Consider the following 22927-nt stretch of genomic DNA (forward strand, 5'->3'; position numbering starts at 1 on the left):
CATTCCTTGAGTCTAGTCATCAATGCCATTGAAAAAAAAAATTTATTTTTTTATTTTTTTATAATCAAACCGAATAATCGACTATTCGAATACTTTTGGGTCGAATAATTCGAATACCATAAATCACTATTCGTTAATGCGTGTGTGTGTGTGTGTGTGTGTGTGTGTGTGTGTGTGTGTGTGTGTGTGTGTGTGTGTGTGTGTGTGTGTGGGTGTGATACATTTGTACACTCGGAGATGGAGTTACAAATGGATACATTAACAGTGAGGATTTTAATGTGTCCTTGCATGTGCGTGTGCGTGTGCGTGTGCGTGTGCGTGTGCGTGTGCGTGTGTGCGTGTGCGCGCGTGTGTGTGTGTGTGTGTGTGTGTGTGTGTGTGTGTGTCTTGAGTGATTTCTTGCCACAGCACCACCCTCAGTGACAGGAATGTAACTTTGTCAAATGTAACTCTCTCATAATAACCATTTCATTGCGGTGTAACAGCACCCCTCTGTGTACAAAGCCTGTATATGCATTGCACATATTCCTTCCATGGCGCTAATGCTCTCTCTTTCCCTCTCTCTCCCCCCCTCTTTCTCTCTCTGTCTCTCCCCCAGGAGGTTCAGAGTAAGAGCAAAGTATGCGCCAATGTGTTCTGTGGTGCAGGCAGAGAATGTGCTGTCAACGAGAAGGGAGAGCCCAGTTGTCTGTGCATAGAGGTAAGTTCTGTTCGAGTAACTCCACATTTTGTGAACATCCATTGTTTACTGTTGTTGTCTCCATTTCTTAAAGAATGAAATGTAATGTAATCAAATCACTCAAGTCAATCAAGAAGTTTTTCAGACATTTACTGAACCACATGAACCAGTGTCCCTATTATGCCATAATAGGCAAATATTTGGCGAAAATAAGAAAACATTTGGCAAAGATAGCAGATCTACAACATTTGTCTCTCTTTCTCTCCAGAGCTGTAAGCCCCACAAGAGATCTGTCTGCGGCAGCAATGCTAAAACCTACAGGAACCACTGTGAGCTCCACAGAGATGCCTGTCTGACCGGTCTCAAGATACAGGTGGCCCACGATGGACACTGCCAGGGTACAAGCCACAATTACACTGTCTCCAGATTTGCCAGATTTGTGTCGCGGTGTGAGGCGTTGTGAGCTTGTAGATCTGCTATGTTCGGCACGTGATGCCAGTGTAAGACATAGTATAAATTAAACATCAGCTCTCTCTCAGGTCTAGACTTAATCCACGTCTGATCTCTGACCTGGCATATATTCTCAGTACTGATATGACATGCCACTGTCGACCTGATGTCACCAACAAATCCCCCACCCCCACCCCACTCTTGGTTGACTTAAGTATCCAGACTGAACAATATAGCAATCTCTGATCTTAATCAGCCGGTTGGTCTCTGCAGCCTACCTGCGATTACATTGTCACCTCCTCGTACCCATTAGTGCATCTATTATTAGCGCGGCTTTATCTCAAGTGAACTTTCACTGCTTTTGACAGGCCTCTGCTGCCCTGAACATTGATCAGACCGGTGGAAAGAAGGTATCTGGGGACAAAAGTTACATCATTATGTGTTATCCTCGGGTTCAGACCTTTGGCCAAGTGCTCAGTGACAGCCACGCTACACATAGGGTTGAGTTGAGAGGGTTCAATTCTAGTGATTTTCTCTCTCTCAAAAAAAAAACAGTTTGTTGACCTTTTGCATCTGCATCTCTCTCTCTGTTTTGTCTTTTCCTCACGTGCAGAGAAGAAAACAGAGCAGGCAGCTGCCAGCCCAGGTGAGTGATTGTGTGTGTGTGTGTGTGTGTGTGTGTGTGTGTGTGTGTGTGTGTGTGTGTGTGTGTGTGTGTGTGTGTGTGTGTGTGTGTGTGTGTGTGTGTGTGTGTGTGTGTGTGCGTGCGCGTGTGTGTAAGACAATTCATCAGGGTTGACAATGTGTGAACCCTGAAACAGATATGAAGATAGGTACCACATATCAGATAGCGTTTTATGCTTCCTGCCTATCTGATGATTTAAAGAATATATGGATGTTTTTTTTCATCTTCCAGTGGTGTGCTACGTTGCCGACCGTAACGAGCTGAGGAGCCGTGTGATCCAGTGGCTGCAGACCGAGGTGGTCCCAGACGGCTGGTTTGTCAAGGGATCCAACTTCACTGACATCCTGCTCAAATACTTCAAGGTGGGCTGCACTGTATTTGTTTCTGTGGTGTTGTTGTTGTTTCTTTTGTAAGACCAAACTTGCCACATAACTGATAACAAATCAGAATTCAAGGACTCTAAACAATAAGAGTGATGATCACTCTCATTGTTAAGAGTCAAGCCTGGACTTCGGGTAATCTTGGCACACACTTCTTCAATTCGCTCTTCCTGTACCACGTGTCCAGTGTTCTACACAGCACACCACTTAGCTTGACATCATTGTTCAGTTAACGAGCTTCCTAATGTGTCCACTTCAAAACCTCTTTACACCCCCCTTTCGGTCCCCCACTGCGCAAAGGTAAGCAATCAAAGCTGTGTCCAAACCATTCGTGTCATGACCTTTTCAAGCATGTCAGCCGGTGGTCATAATTCAGCTTAATGAAGGTCACCTCTCCTGCAGGGTAGGACACCTTCCATTCTCCTACCCGCTGACAGGAAGGGCCTTAAAGGGACAGAACGGATATGTGTTTTGATCCACATATTACACAGTAGCATCCTCCCTATTTTAAATAACAAGGTGTACATTTTTTAAGAGAGAATTCATGTCGGTTCTCTCTTCACCATTTTAACGTGTCTGGTGAATCCGGTCTGTAGACGAACATTAAATTATATTGGGTTCATTGTTGTCTGAAAGCTCCAGCACCTCTGCTGCCATACCAGGCCAGAGGCCCTTACCAGGGAGAAGATTACAGAGCCTATAGGTTACCAAGCAACAGCTCCTTGAATCCAAACGCCATGTATCACCGCATTGTTGCTGAATGTTGGTGTATTGCATTGTTGATGGCTTTTATATTGCATAGATATAATTAATTAATTGCCGTTTCATTCTACAGCTCAACCATTTTCAAACAGATGCACATGAAACAAAAGATGAAATGCCTTGGCCAAACACTGGTATTCAAAGGATTTCAGTTTTTCTCTCAGCGACCTTTGAAATCACTTAAGAGATGATCACCATGGCAACTTGTGTAGCTATACTGTTGTTATCGCCGCCAGGCCCTTTCGGGATTATGCTTTCGCCCCTGTGAGTCTGTCTGTGAGCAACTAATCTCAGACACCGCTGCACCGATCAGCATGACAATTTGCAGATTTTTCATATTCCATTCCAATTGGCTATGATTGTCTTCAAACTTTGCGGGTAAAGGGCCCGTTTTGCAACGAATGCCACAAGTCATGAATGCAATGTCTTATCTGCCACAAATTTTTATTATACATTGAGGATCCTCTATACAGTGCAGAGCCAAATGCAATATATACAGTATATACATGCACGTAATGTAATCTAGGATGGGAATTCTCAGCTGTGCTGATAAGATAGAATAGAAGAGAATATATAGAAGAGACTATGGTATGTGAGTGAAGGGATGGGTGCTGTTCAGATATGGGTTTGGAAATGATGGATTTCTAGCACGATGATTTCATGAAACAGGCGAAAGTTTCATTGGTCAAGGTCAGTCTCATCATTCAGGGAGATACAACAACACATTTCATCACAATATTTTTGGGTTAAATGTCGACATTTGACATTTCCTGATATTTCCAGGCAATATGCCTCCATGTAATATTTGAAATATTAATTGAAATGAATTAATACATTTCTGTCAGTTTTTATACCTTTTTGTTCCAGACAACCTGGCCCTCTTGGGCAGGGGTCAATGTTATAGAGAATACATTATTTGGTACAATATATTTGACTATGTTACTAAAATACATTGTTAATGCCTCAGGGGGAATTCAGCTTCATTCAGTTAATGGCTGCTCAGCTGGCATTGATAAGCGACTAGCGGGATACTTGGACACATAGGCCGAACTACTTCGGCAGTATTATACTCACCATTCATATGGATTCAATGAATAAGTATATACAGTATGAGACTGACCATGCCTATGTTTCTGCAGAATTACGACAGTGGTGACTCCCAGCTGGACTCCTCAGAGCTTCTCAAGTTCATTCAGCACAATGATTCAGCTGTGGACATGCAGTCCTATGCAGACCAGGAGAGCAACAAGCTGCTCAGGTTAGTGTGTCTGTCTGTCTGTCTGTCTGTCTGTCTGTCTGTCTGTCTGTCTGTCTGTCTGTCTGTCTGTCTGTCTGTCTGTCTGTCTGTCTGTCTGTCTGTCTGTCTGTCTGTCTGTCTGTCTGTCTGTCTGTCTGTACCTTCAGCCGCTTTTAAGATCACAGGGGTCTTCTTTTTGATGTGGCTCCAATAGCAAAGTGGGCCAATGAAATAAACAAATTGAAACGACTGGTATAATCCCGCAGCCCCTTGATCACGCCAGAGGGGACTTTGTCTTCATGCGTTTGTTTTGGTGCGAGTGCAAGTTTGTTCCTGGGTGAATCAGTGCACAGTAGAGAGACTGCTTTTCTTTTGTGTTTTGGTGTTTTCTTACTGTAAACCTCTTCCATTTAACCACGTACTTCATTGTAAGACGAACTGTGAAAATAGCTGATCTACAAGCTCACAATGCGTCATTTCTCAACGCATTGTGACCTTGCAGATTCACTATTGTTTCACGTTCTTTAACATTTTTGAAATTGTTCGCCTATAATGACCAAAAAAAGGTACACCAGATTGAAAGTGGTTAAACTATGTGGGAACATTGCCTTCTGGCATGTTATACACGTATCACATGTATGTCGCTGTGGTGTCCTGTCCTTGGACTACTGTTGCTATTTCAGGACCTGTTCTGTCTGTTACTGAACCCTGATTTGATCAGTGTAAACTGCACTGGGTGCTCCCTGTGGGAACCCTCACTAGCGGAAACATCTGCGTTGTACATGATAGAACCACGCACTGTATACTGCGTTCTATTACTTTGTAGATACTTGTGCAGAGCCCGGCCATTTGGGATGTGGCCGCTGTACGGAACTCGTGCCCGTTCAGAGCCGGCCGGTTCTGTAGTACCGCTCATCCAATCAACTTCACACTCGACACTGCACTTCTTTCGGTCCACAGGAATATCCCTGCCATGTGTGAACTTGATCGGATGAAGGGTTTTCAAGATATGTGAAGGACAGACAGACAGACAGACAAATATATACTTGTCAGTCTGTCTGTCCTGTATACACATACATACAGAGATTCCTGGAATTGAAAGATAGACGAGGCTTGTGTTATAAAACAGACAATATTCAGCCCCCCTCCTGTGAGCTTATGCTAATGTAATAGCAGAGCACCAACACCCATTGCTCATTATGGCATACTAGCATAGCATTATATCAGAGTAAAGTTAAAGTACCGGTATATTGATTCCTTCCATAATTAACCTGAGTCCTGTTTGTTTGTTTGTGTGTGTGTGTGTGTGTGTGTGTGTGTGTGTGTGTGTGTGTATGTGTGTGTGTGTGTGTGTGTGTGTGTGTGCGTGTGCGCCCGTGTGTGTATGCACGCGTTCATGCATGTGTATGTATCTGCTTCCCAGGAGCCTGTGTGTGGATGCCCTTATTGAGCTCTCTGACGACAATGCCGACTGGAAGCTGAGCTTTGATGAGTTCCTCAACTGCCTGAAGCCTGGCTTTAATCCCCCAGAGAAGAGTGAGTTCCAGATTGCTTCCCACTACTTCAGTTGTAGAAATGCTTCATAAAAAAGGCGCACTGGCAGCAATTTCAGACAACATGCTTGAAAAAAAAACAGTAATTTTCAGAATAACCTTTCTTAGAGATGTTAAAAACAAAACTTTAACATGTATCCAACACTATCCAAGTTGATGATACTACTGCCCAACAACGCAACATGTAGCAGTTTGCGTTGGTGCTGTCTGCTTCAATCTGCCAGTCCAGTTCCAGGGAATTTCAGATATCTGGGGGAAAGTTCACAGGAAAAGGAGTTTTGGCTCTGGGACAGCAAAAAACATTCATCACAGAACACTGAATCCATGGGCCTCTGCAGAGCCAAGGACTAATAAACATAGAAACTCTCAGGCACACAAACACCCACACATTCTTACACAGATGCACACAGAAACAAAAACTAGTTTCACATACATACATTTTTTCCTTGAAAAGTTAAAAGACCTCGTTCACAATCAATTGTATTTATGTCATTGAATAATCATGGAAAGTTATCTTTGGGAATACTGTAGATATAAGTAAAGACTTTTGTGTTATGTTGTTTCTGTAAATGATTACTATGATTTATGATTATCCGATATCTTGTCTCATTGTGCGGTGTGTGTGTGTGTGTGTGTGTGTGTGTGTGTGTGTGTGTGTGTGTGTGTGTGTGCGTGCGTGCGTGTGCGTTTCTCTGCAGAGTGTGCCCTGGAGGATGAGACATACGAGGATGGGGCTGAGACCCAGGTGGAATGTAACCGCTGTGTGTGTGCGTGCGGCAACTGGGTCTGCACCGCTATGACCTGCAGCGGTAAGGCTACAACAACACGTGCACACAGGGCTCGATTTGCTGGGGCGAATGGGGGGAAATCCATCCCTCTGCTTTTGATATCCCTGAACTGATCATTCATTTTTATGTTTTATCCCTGCTTCTGGTCAAACTGAATTAAATACATTCATGCATTTCCTTTTGGGAAATCTGTCTTATATATTTGATATTAGTGTTTGATAATATCACAGTTTAGCAATTTTATTTAAAAACGATAACCACATTAAACCTGATGTCCCTACTTTGGGCAAATTTGTCAAAAAACTAAAAGGTTTTGATTTTAAAATTGCGATGTATAAGCTCACATTGCAGACAAATAATTATATAAAGCCTAAGAGGTTAAGAAAATGTCACCCTCTCTGTTTTATGTCTTTTCCAGAAATGTAACCCTGGCTATAGCAATACAGTATGTGCACGTGACGACTGTCATTGTTGTTTATCGTCCATTTAACGTACACAAATAACATCAACAACCTCCGCCTCCTTTATGTTGTTTTGTGTCCAGACAAGACAGCGGTGGTGGATGACGAGTCTGCCGACGCTGGGGCGGAGATGACGGAGGAGGAGTGGACCCTCCGTGTGGCCGAACTCAACAAGCACCAGGTCAGTCTGGCTTTACTGCACGGTAAAATCCTCAGCGTTGCTTTATCCATTTGTAAGAGGAGAGTGTTACAAATGTAACCAAATGCGTCCATGTGGTCACATTTGTAAGTTACATTCAAAGGTCAAAGGTCACTGCTGACAGAGAGCCTGCTGGTCACACTGGAATCTGCCACATGGCATTCCTGAACTGAGTCATGTTAGAACGGTCCCAGACTGAAAGAGCATAATCATGAACATGCTCCACAGTCAGAGATTGTGCCTAGCACCTCTCCAGACAAACAATAATCATTCTAGAACTTCACAAAGTAATGAAATACCCACCACGTACTGGATTTCAACCAATTTGACGCTTTATTAAATGCTATAATCAATTATGTGAATTTGTTTTTATTATTATTTAGATTCCCAAACAGGTTCCCAAACAATGATCGTTAGTGTCAAAGGACCCAACCAGAAGAACATTATTCAAGTTTTCATTTCTATGAACCTTTATTTGACTCATATTTTGTGTTAATCCAACAGCCGCAGTGAGTCTGAGTATTTTTTTATAGTTTACAACCCTTGCCTGAAGTGAGGAAATTATCCTTTAAAAGATTTGAAATATAGCAAACTTGCTATTTTTGATATAATACAAATATATAAATGATTCAAATCAAACTCATAAAGGGAAATGGTCTGTGGGCGTCCAAAATAAACTGGGAAATGAGGGTATACAAATATTGTGCTTTAGCGGTGAGGCTTTTGTTCAGTCAGAAAGGAAAAATCCAAGAACCTCTCCACACACAGACAGCATAGATCTAGAACCCCTACATAGAAACAAGTATATTCAAGAAGTTTGAAGTTCTAGAACCTCTCTAGGTAAGCTCTTATGCTTTGTCATCTTAGCAAAGCATCTGACTCAGTATTTTTGTGTGGTGTACGGCTGTGTGTGTGTGTGTGTACGGCTGTGTGTGTGTGTGTGTGTGTGTGTGTGTGTGTGTGTGTGTGTGTGTGTGTGTGTGTGTGTGTGTGTACGGCTGTGTGTGTGTGTGTACGGCTGTGTGTGTGTGTGTGTGTGTGTGTGTGTGTGCTCGCGTGTGCGTGCGTGCGTGCGCAATGCTCACATGATACACCTCGCTGTAACTCTGGCGCAAGGCCATGTACGAGTCAGCGAGGTCATGTACTATGCACTCCAGTGAGTGAGGCAGCTCATGATGCCATTGTAAACAAAAACAATGCACCCTCAACATATAACCACTTTAAACCTGGTGTCCCTATTTTGGGCATGTATTACAGGTGAAAATGTTTAGCAATATTCTAAAATTAGAAGTTTCTTAGGGACGAGTTCTCGTGGTTAATTTACAGAAATTCAGACTATAGCTTATAATGGGAAAAGCTTGACATATTGTTCTCAGGGATTTAAAAAGCTCATACAAATACATACTGTACAGTATGTGTGCTGCTAATGATCATTTACCATATCCCACTTGCTAATCAGTTGCTGAGTTTGTTGTTATTGTTCTTTGCACAAACAGGAAACAGTTGAGAAGATGAAAGCCAGCACAAAAGAGGCCTAAATGAAGAAACAATGAAGGAGAGGACGCCATCACCCTTCCTCCATACTTGAGTCACCTTGAGGCCCTGTGGTGTTACTTGTTACTGAACTGACTTATTCATGTTTTTCTTTATGTTAATATCTTTTTTGTTTTACTGTGTTTATGTCTTTGTCTTGATATTTGTTAGAATCAGGGGCTATGAAATAGTATTATTATAGGACTCCCTTGTGTTCAGTACTGTCACACTGTTTGATTGTATTACTGGACCCCTGCACTAGGAATGGGGCAAATCTTTTTTCTACAATCCTTATGTTTTTACAGTATATAATATGAAAAAAAAAGATGGTGAGTGGTTACAGATTGAAACAATTAAAATCACTGTAAAAGACAAGTTCTTAAATAGACAGAAGGGGGACTTGTGGAGATAAGAGAGGTGTCAGAGAACAAAGAGAAGAGGATGAACCTGACACGGGTTCAGGGAAGTGTTCCTCGAGACAAATGTATTCTCGTTGAATGGAACTGTCGCTCGCCGACTATAACATTTTCTGTAACTGAAATAACTGGAAATCTGTTATTTTTGGCGAGTGACACTGTTGTACGATGAGGTATACAATAAATTAGGCTTTAGAGTTGGCATGTCTGTTGAACTGGTGGTTGGGCTGGTGGGATGTTACAGATACTCAACTTTGGTTGGTTTTTCGAACTGCTATTATGCACCTCTCGATCTCTGTCTCTCTCGTCTATTTTCCAGGCTTTTATGCCTAGATGCAATCTTCATTTTATTTTGTATTATTATTATTATTATTATTATTTTATTTTTTTGCTGCAATTTGTTTGCCTCTGGCAACAATTTGATGTGTTAATGTGCTTGAGATGGGAATCACCATTGCTCCCATGTTACTCTCTCAGATCCCTCTGGTGCTTTTAACTGAAAACATTTTTGACAAATGGGCTGTGTCTTGGAACTTTTTTGAGCAATGGTCATCTGAGCTAGCCTGGTAAACCCTCCCTCCGGAAATCTCATTTAAATGAGATTTCCGGAGGGAGGGTTTACCAGGCTACATCTGAGCAGTCCACCTTCTGAACGTGGAGTAGCATCACTGCACCAAGGCAAGACATAAGCTGAAATATGGGAGGGAGAGAACTGAAACCAAAGCCTAGCATTGATAGAGAATGTTTTGAATGATGTACAAAGCTCTCCAGGTAAAGCATTACCATGGACCCAGCAACAACACTATACCTGTGCTTTCAAAATCACTCTTAACAGAAGGACTAGCCTCATTATCAGCTTAAAGTAGTTTAGGCGCATTAATTAACAGAGTGTGTGTGTGTGTATTGTGTGTGTGTGTGTGTGTGTGTGTGTGTGTGTGTGTGTGTGTGTGAGCACGCGCGCGTGTGCTATTAGGGTGTGAAAATGAGAGTAGTTTGGATTTTGTAACGTGTTTTTTCCAAATCTCATGTCTACATTTTTTTAAATGTTCATAAAAATCAGTGCCTTAGACCTGCCGACTATAAAAGTCTACCTTTGCCTGCAAGTAATATACCACATGTGATATAGCAAGAATGAGTATGCTTTGCAGAAGTTAAGCAGTAAACTCGATTCTATCCTTGTTAAGTGTTTGCGTGAGTGTTGCATAGTTCAAACTAGGACTTTTACATTCTACTAGACGTGCAAAGACGGAATGCTGTATGTATGCCAATAAACTCCATAAACCACTACAACGTGTTGCCATTATCTCTCTCCTGGCCTGTAGCCTATCATATGTACCTAATTATTAACTACTACCAACACATTGTGAGGCATAATCTGAAATGTAATTCTATTTCCCCTTTAAAATACATTTAATGTCTGATTTGAGAGTGACTTTCAAATACCATATGGTTAAAAAAAAGTAATTAGTCGACCTATTGTCATAGAAATGTATCGACTAATCGATTTATAAATTGTGTTTGCCACATACAGTCATGCAGAAACCAGCCTTTTCAGGTTGATACGGTTAAGAAGAACAATGAACTGTAAGAGTTTACGAGAGATGTGCATGGGGGGAAGCATAAAGTATGACTAATTGACTAACCAAGTATCGGTTGACTAGGACCAAATCGACCAATTAATCGATTAATGGACAATGAGGGGACAGCCCTGGCGCCAGCCATACAAAGGAGCAGCATAATCTCGTGCTGACTAGTGAGAATCCCGTGGGAGCTCTACAATTCTGCAGTATTTCACATTCTACATGCATCCATGTCAAAATGCATCTCTTGCATAATGTAATAGAAGGGGGGTATTGCATAATATACAAGGGAATTAGACCAATGTGAAGCCATGCAGTGTAGTTGATCATCACCCATAAATGTTCTAAAATAAATAAAATAATAATACAATAAAATAAACGTGCAATTAATTGCTGCAATTTGGGCCTGTCACAAGAATGTAGAAGAAAAAATGTAAATAAATCGTGTAGTTTGCTGCACATAATCTGTTCCCAGATTGGTTGCACTTGACGGAGTGGGTGACTAGCCAATGAGCGGGTTGTAGTAGGGCGGAGTCATATGACGGAGTGGGTGACTAGCCAATGAGCGGGTTGTAGTAGGGCGGAGCCACTGCCTCAGCAGCCAACCCTGAAACATAGAATACGAAAACTTCCCCATAGGACGGCTTTACCAGTGTTGCCATGTCTGCTTATTATAAGCGACTTTGGGCTTGTTTTTCTGTAAGGTTGCTTGTAAATATTGGGCTTGTTTCTAAAGTGTAGTTGTTTAGTTGGGCTTAATTGTTTCCTAATGTCGTTTAAACCAGAGGTTCTCAAATATTGTCATGTCAAGCACCCCAAAATGAATATGTATTTGTCCACCGACCCCCCCACCCCCCATCTAAACATATTTTGTGCCAGGGACCCCCATACCAGATTTGTGTTGTTAAAAGGTTTAAACAAATATTAAAAATGGTTTTTTTTCCAAGACTTTCTTTTGAAAATAGCCAATGTATTATGTTTAAAGTGCTCATGTGGCCGCTTCTTTTGGGCTTGTTTTCATAGACCTGGTTGCTTGTTTCTCTCGCAAGATCTGGCACCACTCTTTCTCATGGAAATCAGGTTCTAGCATAAACTACAGCAGCTCTCTCTCCACTATTACTCCATAGTGTTACTGTAATTAGACCAAGTGTGAATAACTGACCTAGATCTGGAAGCGCGATGAAATTAAATGCACCATTAGTAAGCAGATGTAGTACATGGACATTTCGGCTCCCTGCTTTCTTTTGGTCTTCTTTACGAAGAGGAATGTTGATCTAAAACCCAACGAGCCTCCGGGGAGCTGGAAGTTTAGACTCTTTGGTGGTCTCTAACCCACAACATTGGAAGAATAAATTCCTGTACCAGCGTCGCCCTGAAGTTTACCATAAATAAACTGCTTTAAAAAAAATGGAGGATCACGAAGGGCCAGGAGAACGAAGACCGGGGAATAATGGTGTACTGGACTTTTCGCGTCTGAGTTTGACTAACTTCAGCGTTGACAGTGTCAGCGAGGAGAGGAAAAGGGACGCCAGGCAGCTCTACTTGAACTACAACCGGCTGGCCGCCCTGCCCGCTCAGGTCTGCATCTTCTCCAACCTGGAGTTCCTGGACATCAGCAACAACAACGGACTCTCGGTCATGTGCGAGGACATTACGCGGCTGAGCAGGCTGAGGACGTTGCTGGCCAAGAACTGCCGCTTCGACGAGTTCTCGCTGCCCAAGGAGTTCGGCTCCATGCAGCTGGAGGTGCTGAACTTCAGCGGCAATCGGTTCGAGGAGATCCCGCTGCAGTGCACCAAGCTGCGGCGGCTGCAGTCGCTGTCGCTCGGTGGGAACCGGCTGAAGAGCATACCTGCGGAGATAGAGAACCTGACCAGGTACACACAGAGGGATCTCACGACAACATTGACATTGACACACACACACACACACACACACACACACACACACACACACACACACACACACACACACACACACACACACACACACACACACACTAGTGGTGTAAAGTAACTAAGTACATTTACTCAAGTGCTGTACTTAAATACAGTTTTGAAGTATTTTGACTTTACTGGAGTATTTACAATTTGTTATAAGTACAATATTTGACTCTGAGATGTAGTGGAGTAAAATAATTTTACTCCACTACATCTCAGAGTCAAATATTGTACTTTTACTCCACTACAATTATATGAAAACTTTAGATACTAGTTACTTTGTGGATTTGGATTATTATTACAAAACATACACAAACCACTTCAGTCTTATAATATATTTCGACTATTGACTACTTGAAAATAGCAGATCTACAAGCTCACAATGCGTCTTGATGCGATGCATTGTGAGCTTGTAGATCGTCTATTTTCAAAAGACTTTTAATACATTTTGAACTTGGGGCAGTCTGCACAATCAGTACTTTTACTTTTGATACTTTAAGTATTTTGATGCTGCTGATACTTTTGTACTTTTACTCAATCACATTTTGAATATGGGACTTCTGTTGTAACAGGGTATATCTACATTGCTGTAGTGATACTTTTACTTAAATATGTGAGTACTTCTTCCATCACTGATACACACACCTTTCTACATTGATGCACCCACATCAAGGTAAGGTGCAACACCAAAGCAGCCTGTTGCATCAGCCACAGCAGCAGAGCAGGTGGTTGTAGTGACATTGCAAACACCACAAAGTAAAATCCACTCGCATTTGTACACTCTCAGTTACAAATGGACAACAGATTATTTTACTGTGCACCTATTGCTTGTACTCCAGGGATCAATTTCGAGCATATTTTGCACATACAGGGAATTTGACTTGGACAGGTCGATGCATTGTAATGATGCAACAAGTATGTTCCCAATTTCTTTTAGGATATAAAGAAATAGTTGCACAACACATCTGCAGCCTATGGAAGGGCATAATATAATTATGAATTTCCTTTATTTATATCATACATTTTTCTTTGCACTTCTACACATGAAGAGGGGGACAATGAGGGGACTTTTGGGCCCCACATCCACTGGAAAAAAAACTGTATCAAACTGTATCAGTGTACCATTTTGAGTGTAAATCCAAGTAATTCATTACCCCACATGTGTGTGTCATAGCAGCAGCTTGCCTTTGTCAGCTGGGGCAGTGCTGGACTATTGCTACACATACTCGTCACAGGAAATTAGTTGTTTATCTTGAACTGGGTCTGGTGAACGCTCCCAACAACCACTAAAACAGCTGAGCTAAACATCCAAACAATGCAAGTTTGTGTATGTGTGACGTGTGTGTAGTCTGATAAGAAACTGGTTATGGCTGGTTGTTTGAGTGGGGTAAGCTGATAAAGAATACCGTATTTATCTCCTTATCTTAACGTCATCGTGTCTTTAGCAGTAGCAAGGTCACAATGACCTGACCTTGTGTGGGATGTATACCTCTGTACCCTCATCCATCCATGTGTCTGAAAACAAGGATGACACACAGGGTATGATTTTGTGCTTTTTGGGCGGTGAAACCGCCCCTATATGTGAGGTTTGGACAGGGGGTCCCATTGCACCCCCCCAACCCTGCGCTGTGATTGGCCACCATTGTACCCCCCTAACCCTGCACCGTGATTGGCCAATCACAGTCTATTCAGGACTGTGATTGGCTAGTGAAACATGACACATGTGCATAGCCCTATAAATAGGACTATGCACTTAAAAAAAACACATTTATGGTTTTTTTTTAAGTTAGGGGTGTACAATGGTTGGTCCACAATATTACTTTTCTTCCATCACTTCTTCCATCACTGTGATGACCACTGTGACCACACCGCCCACTTCACACTGGGTGTGATTTTTTTTAATTTAAAATTAAGCTGTGACTAAATTTGATTTTTGAAAGGTAAGGGTTCACCTAGCCTCGTTCCCAGCCTTTACTCATCTGCGAAGAGAAAAGCCTGGTCACGACCTAGCCCTGAAACATGACTGCAGTCATCGTTGAACTTCAACCTGGTGTTTGCACTTTCTCCATTACAGCCCATACATATACATAAAAGTTCAGATTTCAAATATAAAATACTTCCCCCATGGCCAGGGATGTTACAATTCTACCCGCATGAGTACCCGTATCTTCCGTATTGTTCAATAAAAAGCATTTTAATCCAATTGGTGGCCATTTTCGCAGGTAGCTCACGATACGATAACTTTGGCGATATTTGGCCCACTATGACGATAATATCACGATACACGATATCTGTGATACTCGATATAATGCAAGAAATGTAATAAACGATATATCACGATATCGGTAACTGAAAAATAAGAATACCCATAAAAGGTAAAAATCTGGAATTATGCATTTATTCCGAAATCTTATTGTAAGACAAACGGACGGAACTAGTACAATGTACACAATTGTGCATGCATAGTGCCTCCTGCTAACAGTAAAACACTGACTGTAGCTGCCATCAGAATTAAAAGTTCATTTTTAATTATTTTTTTACTCATTACATTTTTTAAAAGTAAATAAGTTAAGAAGTTAATAATGTTTTTGTTTTGGTCAATTCGTGTTTCTATGTTTCTCTCTTTGTTTTACTGTTTTACTGTTGTTTTATAACCTCACTCCGTCAAATGGAAGAAGCTTGCGACACACATTTTGTTTCACAGCCTACTTCCATCTGTTTACCAGGCTAGTTGTTTTACTGTGTATGCCAAAATACTGTAAGGTCACACTAACCTCTAGCTGCAGCTGAAGCAGATCAGTTAATGTCAGCAAAGGTGATTTAGATCACTGTTAAATATCAGAGCACATCAGCTAGAGCACTCAAACGTGCAACAATTAAAGGGCATTACTGTTGTTGATGCTGTTTAAGAGTCAAGATTTAAGTAGAGTTCCAACTACATATAATACTGCAACACAACGGACAATACAAAAATAAAATAAAATGGCAATATATCTATTTGCCGGCAGTGTATCGATTATTTATCGGGAGAGGGAGTATCGCGATACATCGATATATCAATATTTTGGCACACCTCAGTTGTAGAGGAGGCATTTAAAACCATAAACACTTACCCACGTAATGCTTAGGTATTTATGTACTGCCCCTACACAGTATATAGCAACTTCTTGGTTATGATTATGCGATTATTGAGTATTCTTTGAAGTTAGATGGTGTCTTTGGGACCGTTTTCTAGTATGTGTTCCATGAGTCTTATTGTCATTGTCCAATAAGGGCCTTTCTCAGTGTCACTTCACCTGAGATGGACTCATCATTGCAGGACCAAGTTCGCTTGGACTCAACCAACTACATAACTTGAACACCAATCACACCATATCAGTAGCATCCTCTCCCTGTCTGTATCTCTCTGTCTGTCTGTCTGTCTGTGTCTCTCTCTCATGAACAATTATGTGCCTCTCTGCTGGCGAAGGCATTGAGAGGGTCCTAAATGGCTCCTTTCCCCCGGACAGAGCAGGCTTGCTCAGGCACCAAGGACAATATAATAGCATCCTCTCTCTCTCTCAGTTGCTGTGTCATCAGTTCCACTAGGCAGACAGGCTGACAGCTTGCTTTCACTCACCATCCAGTCACCCATCCCTAGCTCTCTCTCGCGCTCTCTCTCTCTCGCTCGCTACTACTGTAACATTGGGTCTCTGATTAGAACACGTTCACAGTTCACACCAGTGCTCACCCATTGTGGTAACAGGATAGGTGGGCACCAAGGAAGAGTGGGCACCTCAGTGTTAAATTGGCAATGTTTTCCAAAATGTTGGAAATAAAATATTTGGAAAATGTTGTAAAGTATACATGTTTAGAACATGCTTAAACAGTCGACAATTCAGGTCTAATATTTCTACAATTGCTACAAATTGCTACAAAACTTGTATATCCATTTTGGGGCATAAACAAGAAGTTGAAGGATACAATTAAGCCTGTATTAATTAAGTAAATAATGATTTACCGCATGTTCACATCATGTATACTGTACATAACTTAAAACATACAATTTTTCAAATATTACATTTTTTTTACATTTTGGACAAAATAGCCAATTTTACATCGAGGTGCCCAGATGTCCTGTATCCCCCATAGCTATTGAACCTGCCCACCACCACCAGCTTGCATTCACACACAGGCTAGATGCTATGCTGTAACACCCCCGTGTGGTATGTGCTCAGAGAGTGTTTCTCTGGTGTCTTGCCTGTGAAAGCAGTTTGCTCAGAAGCTCAGCCATTGCTTTTTGTCATCTAAACAAAAAATAAAAAGTTCTGTGACTTCATTTCGGTTGATTATTTCTCCCCTTCAATAATACCATTTGGTATTGTATTTTATATTGTGGGAAAGCCTGATTACGGTAGTCACCTTCTTACAACAAGGTACAACTTGTAAGGACCGTGCATTGCTGAGGGGAGGGGAACCATGTTTTGACACCCCTGAACTCATCTTGCCCCTACACATAACATATACAGCATTATTACATGTATTGCTTTTACAATACAAGGTGCTTGATATCTTACTCTCTCGCCTTTGTTGTTTTCTCGTAGTCTTGAGCTGCTGTATCTGGGTGGCAACCTCATCACGGACGTTCCGGCAGAGTTGGCCAACCTGCCCTACCTCAGCTACCTGGTTCTGTGTGACAATCGCATCCAAAGTGTTCCCCCACAGCTCACCAGGTAGCCACAACACACGACCATCAACATTTCACATAACGAATGTGATTAACATATTGCGGAATTTGTGGCTACACTAGACCTAACCAGAATGGAGAAGCTCGTTGGATTATCCTGCCAACTAGGACTGCATGATGTCTATAAAATTGATATCACAATGTTGGCATTTGAAACATTGGTGATAGGCCATTATCAGACAACGTCACACTGATAAGAACCAGTATGCGCGTGCAGGCCGGCACCAAATGAACCCCACCGCTCATAAGATGCAATGGAAAAGTGGTCACTGCACTCGCATGTAAAAATGCATACCATCAAACTTTCAGATGCAGTTTTTCTCCCAGTGTGGAGGAAGAATGCTTAAAGGTTTTTTTACTCTGATCTCTCGTTCTTGAAATATATAATCCTTGGTTTCTGTTGTGTGTAAACATTAATAGCAATTCAAAGCAGTTGTCCTCAAAACTCCACCTACAGTTGCTGTCATCAGACCGGTGGGAGCGGTTTATGATCACGGCACCAGAGCCTGCTCTTGCTCGTGCAGCTGCAGCCCATCAAGCCTAGTTTATGCTCTGTCCCTTGAAGGTGTTGCGTGCAGATAACGGCCAAGAATAGCAAACCTCCAAGCTCACAACGGTCACATCCACAACGCTGCGGCGGTTGTAAGCTTGTATGTCATGCTTGTATTGGTAAATTTGTTGAAATTCTCACAACATGCCAAATACACATCTCCCCACTTATGCACACGTTAGCCCATATATGCTGAGTCACAAGAGCCTCACAGTCATGGTTAAATGATTCAAGGAACTCCCCATAAATGTGAGATCAGTTCTTTCCCTCAAAGTCATCATTATCTACCTCAAGGGTTCCCAAACTTTTCAGGCCGTGAACCCCCCCCAAAAAAATCATATTTGAACTGGGGACCCCCCAGCCTGACAAGCACATGGAATTGTAGGCATTACATTTAGTTTGACTCGGTTCCACAGATAAATATTGTGAAAATGGCTGAACTAGATCGGCTATTTCCCCAATGTTTGCTTATTTCTTGCATAATATTCGACAATTTGTCCAATTGGTATTAAAAAGGTCTTAAAAGTCATTACATTGTAACTTAAGAAATGTGCAGATACCCTGTATACACTTATTTACCTCACATGAACTGTCATTAACTCATTACACATATACTGTACATACAATGTATAACAAAGTTATCCATCTCTCAGGCTTCATTCGCTGCGTTCCCTGAGTCTCCATAACAACCTGCTGACCTACCTGCCCAGGGAGATCCTCAGCCTAGTCCACTTGCATGAGCTCAGTCTTCGTGGCAACCCGCTGGTGGTGCGCTTCGTCAAGGACATGACCTATGACCCCCCGTCTTTGCTGGAGCTGGCAGGCCGTACCATTAAAAGCCGAAATGTCCCATACTTCCCCCATGAACTGCCCTCCCACCTTCTGCACTACCTTGACCTAGCCAGCAAATGCCCCAACCCCAAGTGTGCCGGTAAGATGTGTTTTATTTATGGTAGTGGATGGGTGGAATCTGCTACTGGTTGTTTATGGACATGTGATGTTTATACTTGTTTTATACTTGTTCTGGACAACGGCCGATACAACCGACTTACTTTAATTGTTTGGGTGGTTCTCGAGATGCGTGAAGGACAAATACACTCACTCACTCACTCACTCACTCACACAGAGATTTCATGAATTTACATATGGGCGTATCAGTTGGCTCGGCGGTTCTGGACAACCACTGATCCAACTGACATGCACTGCACTCCCTCGAGTCCTCGGCAATACGTGCACCGAGTTTGAAGTCAACCAGTTGGGCTATTCTTGAGATGCGCAAAGAACAGATACACTCTCTCACACACACACACACACACACACACACACACACACACACACACACACACACACACACACACAGATTTCACACATTTATAGACGGATACCACCGTTTATAATGTTGAGCACTGCATAATGATCCCTATCATGCACCATTGTGTTGGTTATCATTCGTCCACTTATACCTCCCCTTTCTCTCTCTCTCTGCAGGCGTTTACTTTGACTCCTGTGTGCGGCACATCAAGTTTGTGGACTTCTGCGGGAAATACCGGCTGCCCCTCATGCATTACCTGTGTTCACCAGAATGCACCTCTCCCTGCAGCTCTAATCCCCAGAGTGACGCCGAGTCGGAGGATGACAGTAGCGTGCCCGCTGACCGCCTACAGAGGGTGCTTCTGGGATAGTAGGAGGTTGAGGTGCCTCCACATCTTAGCATCACTTCAGCCGGTCCTTTCGATCTCTTGTTTCGGTCAGACATTTCTGAAGAAATTAACTGAAATGAGACTATCAACAGCCTGTCGGCATACCGTGTGCGCACGTAGTCGCATACACACACAAATACAGGTGCACATACACGGTGTGCACACAGTATTATCAAGCCTGACATATACTAAGTTGCGTACTGGTGTTGCACACCAAACCACAGATCTACAAGCTCACAACGTGTCATGCTGTGACATATTGTGAGCTTTGTAGATCGTCAATTTTTGGTGTGCCACGCTGGTGCGCAGCTAAGTGTAACTTAGACTTTACATGAGCCCTGTGCACACACTAAAGACACAAAATGGGTCCTATACTGTGACTTAATGTGTTTTTTTTCCTGCCGTTCACTACACTTCTGTTCAGGAAACATGACTGAGGGAAATAATTTGTTTCCCAAATCCCCAAAAGCAGCTCTAGAGCTCTGTGACTCTCTTCATTCCCAAAAAGGTGTTGGCCTCATGGCCAAGCATGGGAGGGCAGCAAAACTCTTGGTTGGAACTGTGAGGCTGGAACTGTGAGGCTGACTTGCTGTCGGAATTATCTCCCTTTTCCAGGGACGGGAGAAGAAAGACAGGATACAAATAATGCAGATACAAACAATGCAAGTGCAACAATGCAACTCAAGAGCTTGAAAACGCAGTGGGTGGTTCCTCTGTTCATCAAATACTAGGTATTTCCTGAGGGTGGAGAGTGGAGACAATTTATTTTTGTGAAAGTTAATAAAGCAGGGAATCTGATTTGAGTTAAATATGTAAAGATCTACAATATGCTCTCTGAAAACAACTTTTTAGACTCCTGCCATCCTCTACACTATCAGTTCTGTTCTAATCAGAGAAAACTCTGGCCAAACTAGGACTTTGGTGCAGCTGGGCTGCCCCTTGATAAACCATGTACTGGTGTTTATCTCAGCTAAAATGATTATGTCATGCAGATTATCTTGATAGACAAATATTTCAGATCATCATGTGAAAGTTGTCTATGGTGCCAAATGTATTCTCCATTTGTAAACCATAGAGTGTAATTCTATACCTGTGCACAGGAACTGCGTATAATGGAGAGGACCAGGCTAGACCATTGTACATTAAATACCCCCATTCCCAGTGGAAGCACAATACATACTGTAGCTGAACAAAACGTAATGCTTGCCACTTGAGTGTTTGTTCAGGGTTGTGTGTTTTCTCTGGATCCAGTCTTCACTTCGTGCCACAATCTTCACCGTTTTTTCTTATAAGTGATGCGTCAGCTCTCCAAAAACGATTGGTCATAATAAAAGAAGAGCGGAGACCTGCAGAATAGACCAGATCAAATCAGTTGCATCTTATATGTCAGTGGACACGTTTTTCGGAATAAGCCATGCTCAACTCGGAACCTTTTTAGTCTAGAATGGATTGTTTTGAAATATGTCTGCCAATAATTATAAAATGTAAAGGATTTGATCGAGTGCAGGCCTCTGCTTTATATTTGATTCCCTGGACATAAACATTGAGTCTGATCTTTCATGCTCACGTTTTCAGGAAAATTGGCGTACAGCTCCTGTTTACTTCCATTGGAAGATTCTCAGTTTTCCAGCTTTTTCCTGCTTCCTCTGTTCCTGATCACATGCCTTCAGGCTTTTGTGATTGTTCCGGGGGAACATGGGGACACTGCCCCCCCACCCCACAGGCAGTGTGTGTCAAGTTGGTAGAACAGGAAGAACACAGATGGTCTTTATGGAGGGCCCTAAATTTAGATAATAGAAAATACTCCTTTATGTTACAATAGTACCTATAGTAGAGCTTTTTTGTACTTACTAAGTGCCTTACTGATGAAAGTGATTTCTAACAAGTAGAAATACACGTAAATGTGATATTTGCACCCTGAAATGTGACAGTTAATTCTATGCATTATGCCTTTTTTTTATGATTTTTGCTTTAACAATCTTAACCACAAGGTGAAAACAAAGCAATCTGTTGTAACAAAACTATATCACTATGTTATTAATGCCAACATCACAGCAATATGTTTTGTGAAAGTGGTTTGTTGAATAGATACTGACAATTATATTGGAATGTATTAATTTTGTGTACTTTTTCAACTCATTTAATATATCTAGACTGTACAGTATATAATAACAATAAAAGATTGATTTTAATAACTTTAATAACATTGCCATGTAATGTTTTATGATTCTGAAGAAACAAGTATCCGTTGGTTTGAGATTATCCTCGTCAGGGACAGCAGCATTTAGACAGTGTTATCTCTCTTTGGAGCTTAGGTCATCACACATCTGTCAATTTCGCTGCTAATTCCTAAACCAGTGGTTCTCAACCTGTGGGTCAGGGTCCCCACATGATTTTGGGAGGGTCCCCAGATGACAGTGAAGTGACAATTTAAGGACCCTTTTAATACCTAAGAAAGAGAAACTTATTTTCACAATATTTATCTGTGGAACCGAGTCACACTAAATGTTATGCCTCAACTCCTACAATTCCAAGTGCTTGTCGGGGTGGGGGGTCCCCAGTTCAAATATGATTATTTTGGAGGGTCCCCAGTTCAAATATGATTATTTTGGAGGGTCCCCTGTTCAAATATGATTATTTTGGGGGTCACCGCCTGAAAAGGTTTGAGACCCACTGTCCTAAACAACGCTACAGAATTGTTGTACATTTTAATGTTTCCCAAAGATTACATGTTTGTACAGTGCTTATGCTTAGTGTGATACACCTCAGCTGCTGGAGATTCTGGTGTGTGTGTGTGTGTGTGTGTGTGTGCGCGCTTCTACAGAAGCCAATCCAACCATTTTGTTTTATACTTTGAATATGTCCAGGTTTAATTTGCATATGAAGGTGATTGCAGTCCCCAGACTCAATAGTGAGAGACCTGTTCTTTAACCCAGAACTAAGAGATGCCAGGGTGAGTGCATTCTCAATCTGTTAATCCCTTTACATCACCTGCCAAAGGGCACTAACAGCTTCTTCTTTTCTCTCTACCCCCCTCAAAGCTTCCCTCCCTGTCTTGGCATGTTTCTCTCTCTCTTTTACCCCCTCTTTCTCTGTATTTTGAAGGCTCGGTGCTTTTGATGGACCAACGTTTTGTTTGTTGTTTTGGTTGTTTGTTCAATGGTCTGTTTGGCCATGTAGCTGTATTCCTGTCTGTTGCAGTGTGCTGTGTGCCTCTTTTTATTTTCTCTTGCTCCTTTGAACACACCAACATGCTCACGCAGGAAGGAGTCCTCTACCAACAGTAGA

The 22927-nt window shown here is 42.0% G+C and overlaps 2 protein-coding genes and 1 long non-coding RNA gene across 3 annotated transcripts in view; all 3 read left to right on the forward strand.

The window, feature by feature from the left end:
- LOC308073614 overlaps positions 1-10433 on the forward strand; it is a 98121-nt gene extending 87688 nt beyond the window's left edge. The window contains exon 2 of the long non-coding RNA XR_013932015.1: positions 10096-10433. This is a non-coding gene — a long non-coding RNA (uncharacterized lncRNA). The remainder of the gene's footprint in view (positions 1-10095) is intronic.
- Positions 1-10433, forward strand: part of fstl1b (follistatin-like 1b) — a 23433-nt gene extending 13000 nt beyond the window's left edge. The window contains exons 3-11 of the mRNA XM_080412617.1: positions 599-700; positions 948-1077; positions 1743-1775; positions 2046-2176; positions 4096-4214; positions 5617-5729; positions 6445-6555; positions 7079-7176; positions 8691-10433. Of these exons, the coding sequence (XP_080268743.1) occupies positions 599-700; positions 948-1077; positions 1743-1775; positions 2046-2176; positions 4096-4214; positions 5617-5729; positions 6445-6555; positions 7079-7176; positions 8691-8732 (879 nt within the window). The 3' untranslated portion in view covers positions 8733-10433. The remainder of the gene's footprint in view (positions 1-598; positions 701-947; positions 1078-1742; positions 1776-2045; positions 2177-4095; positions 4215-5616; positions 5730-6444; positions 6556-7078; positions 7177-8690) is intronic.
- Positions 10434-11806: 1373 nt separating this feature from the next.
- On the forward strand, positions 11807-21798 carry lrrc58b (leucine rich repeat containing 58b). Its single transcript, XM_080412609.1, has 4 exons — positions 11807-12600; positions 17247-17375; positions 18593-18870; positions 19428-21798. Exons 1-4 carry the CDS (start codon positions 12131-12133, stop codon positions 19619-19621), a joined length of 1071 nt encoding a protein of 356 aa, XP_080268735.1. The 5' UTR covers positions 11807-12130; the 3' UTR covers positions 19622-21798.
- Positions 21799-22927: the final 1129 nt, after the last annotated feature.

Source organism: Gymnoscopelus braueri, assembly GCF_963280865.1.
Source record: "Gymnoscopelus braueri genome assembly, chromosome: 18".
Taxonomy (NCBI): Eukaryota; Metazoa; Chordata; class Actinopteri; order Myctophiformes; family Myctophidae; genus Gymnoscopelus; species Gymnoscopelus braueri.

Coding starts and splice junctions, on each gene's coding strand:
- lrrc58b (XM_080412609.1), top strand. CDS start 12,131: ATGGAGGATCACGAAGGGCCAGGAGAACGAAGACCGGGGAATAATGGT. Junction 12,601..17,246: donor GAGATAGAGAACCTGACCAG/GTACACACAGAG, acceptor GTTTTCTCGTAG/TCTTGAGCTGCTGTATCTGG. Junction 18,871..19,427: donor CCCCAACCCCAAGTGTGCCG/GTAAGATGTGTT, acceptor CTCTCTCTGCAG/GCGTTTACTTTGACTCCTGT.